Genomic DNA, 7,500 nt, shown 5'->3' on the forward strand with positions numbered 1-7,500 from the left:
AGGAAAAAAAAAGTAGAAGGATGAATGTCTACATCCTCAGAATTCATCATACAATGAAGACACTTTTGATTATTTTTCAAATCTAATATTTTTCTCTAGATTTAAATATATGATACTTTAAATATCCTGGTATCATAATGATCATAGATTAATAGTAAACTTAATATAGCAATTCCACATAAATTTACACAAAGTGCCATCCAAATAATATAATATAAAATGTATTATCTGTAGCACATAGTAATGACACCTATTCCACTTTGCTGAGTTCTTGCATGAATGGATAGTAATTGCAAAGAAAGAAACAAAGGTAGAGAAAAGGATTATGGAACTGTTACTTTCACAGTTCTTTCCTTTTACCTGACATCAACACTCAGAATATTGATGTCACTGACTCAGAGACAAGTGAAGATAAATAGTTTTCCTTTTTGCATAAAACACACACACTTATATACACATAAACACATACCCTACCTTCATTGTATATCAAACAAACTCATATGCTTCTTTTTATTCAATACCTGAATACTAATTCTGACCTTCTAGTCAACCATGTCTTGGTTGATTTACTTATAGATATGGGCACATTAACCATGTTAATAGGCCTATAGCTTCCATATCAATTTTTGCAATGTAATTCTCATTATTACTTCTATATACTATATACTATTACTTCTCTCTTTCTTTTAAAGGCCTACTGTGAGCTTCCATTACCATCTTTTCAATTGTCAAAGAAGTATTTTTTTTCACTTGACTTTTTAAGTTTCTATTAATAGGATTTTGTCATTAAGCCAGTGAAATCCCTATGGTTATTACAGTAGGCAAGTGGACACAAAAATAATGAATGAAATAAAATAAATAAAAAAAAGCTATGAAACACAAGACAGACAAATCAAGACAAGTTTCTTGCTTAAAACATTTCTCTTATATTCTTTAATGACACTACATTTTCCTGTAATTCTGCGATCTTCTGTTAAGAATTACAATGGCTTGGACCAAGTTGATGAGAAGAGACAGTATGAGGAGACCTCCAAGATATGGAATAAGCCAGAAGTAATAGAACCTGTAATGAAGACAATAATTAATGTACTTCCTTGTTAAAAATATGTGAAAAATGTTCAGCTAAAATCTGATGCTGTATATTAATATCAGTAATTACCTTTCAGACTTTTTCTATCAAACATTCCAATGATTAAGTTAAACTTGCTTAATTAGATTCATACTGCCCTTGTATTAGCAGTATTTCTTCTTATTATCTTATTAATACAAAGCAATTTGTTTACCTTTAAGCTACCACAACATGCTTCACTTCTGGCAAACTGCTAAAGTTGCATCTATGTAAAAATAAATATGCCTTGATATCAAAAATATAAATCTTAGTACTGAAATAAGCTCCAAGATTAGTAAAAGGCTCTTTTACCCTTATTCTACCTCTTGCCTGTATCATTCTGCCCACACAACTGCTGACTGGTCGGTTTCACCAGTCTTCTCTTGGACCTGAAAGCAACAGAAACACCTCAAAGAACATGAGGTGATATGAAGCCTCTGGTACTAGTCAAATGCACACATATTCATGCTCAAACACACACACACACACACACACACACACACACACACACACACACACACACACGCACGCACGCACACTACACACGCTATACATGCACACTACACATGCACACACTGGATGCACACGTGCACATGGCAAAAACAAACAAACAAACATACATACACACACACACACTCATACTCACACACACACACACACACACACACACACACACACACACACACACACACACACACACACTCAGTCTTTGCTGTTGTTGACATATTAAAGAGAATAAAAGAGCCATTCACTATGCTGTGAGCTTATTTCATAATATGCTTTCAAACTGTATACAGCAGATATATCATTCAGAAAGACAGAGAAAGGTGAAAGTATTATGCAATCATTCTGTCAAAATAGTGTAAAAAGTGTGGCATAAATCATTCACAAAACAAGACTGGTCAACTAATGAAACATGTCTCATTACGTTTCAAGAAAAAAATAAATGTGTCCCTGTGTTAAGGCATTTAGAAAAGGCTGGATAATCTTTAGAGCAGTTCTTATTGTTTCAGAATACCTTTTAAGTTACATAATAAGTGCCTTTTTGGGGGGAAGGGGGTAGAAATCACATATTGGAAAATCTACAACAAGAGATCTTTATAAATGTTTTTCAATAATCAGTGATCATATTATGAACATAGAAATGCTCTGTACAGAAAATCTAAAAAACACAACAGAAAGTCAAGAATATGTTGTACACTTAGAAATGCGTGTGCTTATCTAAACAGAAGTAGATTTTGCTGTTGCAGTTTTGAAAAATTTTTAAATCCCAATTTATAGCATAGTAATTTGAAACGAAGTAACATTTTCTAAAAATAGATTCTTATAATTCTTGTTTTAACAATGCTGTTACTACAGTTTACAAATTAACACATTACTCTGCACCACCTACCTTTTACCTCATATCAGTATTAATAATATGTAAGGATGAGAAAGTTGTTAAGTGTTAAAACATGTACCTAACAATATGTGTGAATCATAAAGAAATAAGACCTTACTTAGCTAACTTCTGTTCTAATGTTGTCCTTTAGGATGAAAGACAGTTTATTGCCATAACAATTATCATACAAGTGAAAAATGTAGAAGAAAATAATTATTATTTCTCCTCATGTCATTGTGTTGTATTTTTATGAAAAAAATAGTGAATATGCTAGTAGAATTATGCACATGTTTCTATACAATTTGAACAGAATTACACTTTAAAAAAAGAAGAAGAAAAATATGATGCTGATCCCTCACACACATTGATGAAAGTTTATTTATCCACTATGAATCTTTGTGGCCAATTACTTAAAATCACCAATTTGGGAAGCATTACATTTATTACTGATTATCATTTTCAGGATCTGATGCAAAATTGAAGTATCTTTTGTGATGGTAAAAATAATGCAGATCATATGTTTCTCTTGAAAGTCATATTGCATCTTGGATATCATACTAAAAAGGGGAAATCTATATCGAGTAAGATATATCTATATTCAGAGAACTTTAGAAAAGAATCAGCACTTCATAGTCCAACACAGCCCTTCACTTGCAAGCCTCAGCAAAAATAAACTACTAAAATATTCATATATAACAATAAATAACAAAAAGATCATATTGTGCCAGTCATAACGAAGGTGGTTAGTAACTTTCTACTACTGAAATTGAGGCTTTTCTACTTATAAATCATCAAAACCCACCTCTTTGATAATATTCCCTCGAGATCAATCCCTTCATGGAGCTTAATCAAAGACAGGCCAAGTTGGAGTTGAGAGCCCTCAGTCACCGCTTTGGATTTCAAGCAAGCTGGGTAAGACACACTGTTTGTGTCTGTGCATACTTTACGATGATACAGGTGGAATAAGCTTGGATCTGGAGCACGAATTACCTGTAGATAGGTTAACACTTTTCAACACATTCTACAGCTATAATAATACAGGATTTCCCACCAAATTTAGAAAGGAATATTTAGGAAAAATACAATATACCAGATTTGAGTATGTATAGACAAACATCTTATTACTATTGCCTCAGGATTCTTTAATAACAGATGAAGTTATTGTATGTACACCACATCGTATTATTTCAAATCAAAATCATAGGTAAAAACAGAAAGTGACAAAATATCATGTCAGTTTTTTAGTGGTAAAACTACCCCTGAATAATTACAACCATGCCACTATGCTGCCTTATGCCTTCATGCTCAAAAATTTTACTGTTGGCTGAAGAGTGCGGTACTCCTACTTCATGGAAAGAACAGAAAGCATTACCAACTTACAACAATCTCTTAATAAAAAGTATTGAAAAAGCTTTACCATATAACTATTCAGATGTCCCAAGGATATTACTGACAGGACAATGAGCAACTGCCAATTAGCATGGTATTCTAACCATCCTAGCAAAGGGTTTATTGCCATTACATTTTAATTTTGAAAATTCACAAATAAGAGAGGCTGATGATGATCATGAAGTATCCTCAGTGCAACTTGTAAGACATTTGCATCAAAACATTAATGGTTGTCTCATGTTTACAGAACCAAATAACATATTAATATAATATAATAGATTTTGTGTTTATTCCAACTTTCAAGAAAATTTAACTGATTCATATATTTTCAGTAGGAAAAATAATTAAATGTTGAATACAAGTACAGTAAAGGGCATTGCAAAATGTGTCATAATCTGGCTTAGAGCTACTGTTCTTACATTCAAGACCACTTTGACCTGTAACTATTATATATTAACCCCTTGAACATGAGGACGCGTAGACTGTGTCCTCGCAGCGCTTGTGACATATCTATTTGTATTAAGTTTTCTTTCTTCCGAATACTGTACGAGATCTTTCAGATTAGAGGTATGATAAGATGGCTAACTTGACTTTCATTATTATTACATAGGAGTGGGATTTGCTTATACCAGGGGATGTAGCAATAATTCTATAATTTCTTTATGGAACATTATATAAAAATATAAAACTTATTATGATTAGTTTACCATACTACTACAACTGTTTTCTTTTGTCATCTGAGGGAGGCCTCTCACCAAGGTCGCTCTTTCCACCCTCCTCCCAACCCATGTAAATAACTTGTCACATGCACATGGGGGAAGAGGTTAACTATGCATATTTTGATATATAGTACATAATGATTATATTGAGGTTTTGGCATAAAACTTGTTATATTCAATAGCAACATTTAAAACTTGGAGGATTCAGTGTTGAGGGGCGTTTTCTACTGCCTGGAGTGAAGGGGTTAATAATACAGTATCTATTAATCCATCTACTTTTCTATAAAAGTTAAAAATCACATCATTATATATCAAGTACTGGGACAATAAACTCCCAAGGCATAAGCTGTCTTTTAAAGGTGTTTTTTGCTTTAAAAAAATGTGTCTTCTCTATAACAAGAAATCCAATATTAAGTAAATCTTAGATAGGTATCACTGAAAAATGGTTCAGTATCACAACTCACTGAAAAGCAATATTTGATTATTATCAGAAATGGGCTAATGGAGAGAATTTACATGGTAGAACTTACAAACCTTAATATCCTTCATTTTGAGAAACTTTTCATAAAGGGCCACGTCTTCTCCTCCCCAACTCCGTATATCTGGGAAACCTCCTGACATTTCATAGTCAGAGCCATACATACAGGCCATCCCGAAACCAAATGTTCGCCAGAATCCTGACTGTACATCTACGACCAACTGTTCATTAATCGGTGGTATTCCTTTGTCAAAGAGTGGATACACCAATTTTGGGTTGTACAGTGAGAACACAACAGGATAGTAAACCTATAAAAAATGAAAGATAACATTTAAACATTGATTTGATCATAGGAATAGAAAATAACTTTTAGCTCTATCAATGCTTTTACAGTACTGAACAAAGTAAAGTGAACTTTTAATAAGCATTAAACCAATGTAGTTAGGAGTGCATGTAGATGTATACTATAGTCTTGTTTTAATACTCATTTTACACATAGATGGTTCCATTAGCACTTAGTCACCAAAGAGTCAATTAAAAGGCTTACCAGACATTCATTTACACCATTCCTTTATTTTAAAATTTCCATTACTATCATTATGGGTACTAACACTGCAATAAAGATGATAGCAATAATAACTTTTTTCCCAAAAAATCCAAGGAACACGGCAAACAGGTGAGATCAGGCAGGATTACTAATTGACTCCTAAATAATAATAAAGCAAAACTATAGTGGACACTGCATGTTCCATCATCAGTGGGTTGAATGTGTCAAAATAACAAGAATGATTAACTTATCTATCAGTATTTCACAAATTTAAATCCACTGAGAGTCCATAAAAATAATGAAATTAAATCACCAACTTTCCTCTGTCATGGCCAAGATTATGGGTCTACAGAAAGAACTTTTTGTAACTCACAATCAGATGCAAATCTGAGACAAGATATCAAAGTCAAATTCATATTATCCACAACTGACTAAACTCAGTGATCACCCCTAACAAATGGTGTTGGGAGATGCCTCTCACAGGTTCCTGTCCAGCAGCAGGTTAGACCAACATCTTGTCAAAACTTTCTATATGTCATATTCACAACCAGACAGATTAAACGTGGAGATCCCCTCTGGGATGGCATCAGAAGATGAATTAATGCACCATTTCTGGAGTTCATCTCTTTGGATGAATTCAATCCCTCTCTTACATTTGAATTTGATTGTGGGTTACATTACTGATCACTAGAGATTTTGCTTGTAGAGATATAATCCTTTGAGGATTATACTGATACCTGCCTAAATAAAAGAATAATTTATTGAGTGAAACTTAGGTATAAAATACAAATTGTATGATTTCTGTAGTGCCCTACATGCACATCTAAATAGAATCGTTATAGAAAGTGCTTCAAAGTATTATGCATTTCTTAATTAAGGTTATGCCTGAGACTGTTAAAATTCCTTGGAATCTCACCTGATATCCTTTCCTTGTATTGCTTCTGCAGCGGTTGAAGAAGTCATGATGCATGAGCACATCAACATCACAGAAAAACAGAAGCCCTCCATTGTATGTATGTATGTATGTATGTATGTATGTATGTATGTATGTATGTATGTATGTATGTATGTATGTATGTATGTATGTATGTATGTATGTATGTATGTATGTATGTATGTATGTATGTATGTATGTATGTATGTATGTATGTATGTATGTATGTATGTATGTATGTATGTATGTATGTATGTATGTATGTATGTATGTATGTATGTATGTATGTATGTATGTATGTATGTATGTATGTATGTATGTATGTATGTATGTATGTATGTATGTATGTATGTATGTATGTATGTATGTATGTATGTATGTATGTATGTATGTATGTATGTATGTATGTATGTATGTATGTATGTATGTATGTATGTATGTATGTATGTATGTATGTATGTATGTATGTATGTATGTATGTATGTATGTATGTATGTATGTATGTATGTATGTATGTATGTATGTATGTATGTATGTATGTATGTATGTATGTATGTATGTATGTATGTATGTATGTATGTATGTATGTATGTATGTATGTATGTATGTATGTATGTATGTATGTATGTATGTATGTATGTATGTATGTATGTATGTATGTATGTATGTATGTATGTATGTATGTATGTATGTATGTATGTATGTATGTATGTATGTATGTATGTATGTATGTATGTATGTATGTATGTATGTATGTATGTATGTATGTATGTATGTATGTATGTATGTATGTATGTATGTATGTATGTATGTATGTATGTATGTATGTATGTATGTATGTATGTATGTATGTATGTATGTATGTATGTATGTATGTATGTATGTATGTATGTATGTATGTATGTATGTATGTATGTATGTATGTATGTATGTATGTATGTATG

At 32.2% G+C, this 7,500-nt stretch overlaps 1 protein-coding gene across 1 annotated transcript in view; it reads right to left on the reverse strand.

The window, feature by feature from the left end:
* LOC122257553 (chondroitin sulfate N-acetylgalactosaminyltransferase 1) overlaps window positions 1-7,500 on the reverse strand; it is a 34,355-nt gene that overhangs the window by 838 nt on the left and 26,017 nt on the right. Inside the window, exons 7-10 of the mRNA XM_086553728.1 lie at window positions 5,132-5,383; window positions 3,292-3,479; window positions 1,432-1,497; window positions 1-1,063 (exon numbers count right to left, since the gene is read on the reverse strand). The exon at window positions 1-1,063 is cut by the window's left edge and continues 838 nt beyond it. Coding sequence (XP_086409854.1) covers window positions 943-1,063; window positions 1,432-1,497; window positions 3,292-3,479; window positions 5,132-5,383 — 627 coding nt within the window. The 3' untranslated portion in view covers window positions 1-942. The remainder of the gene's footprint in view (window positions 1,064-1,431; window positions 1,498-3,291; window positions 3,480-5,131; window positions 5,384-7,500) is intronic.

The sequence above is a fragment of the Penaeus japonicus genome, unplaced genomic scaffold (genome assembly GCF_977035675.1).
Source record: "Penaeus japonicus unplaced genomic scaffold, GWHDUDI00000001_assembly GWHDUDI00000028, whole genome shotgun sequence".
NCBI lineage: Eukaryota > Metazoa > Arthropoda > Malacostraca > Decapoda > Penaeidae > Penaeus > Penaeus japonicus.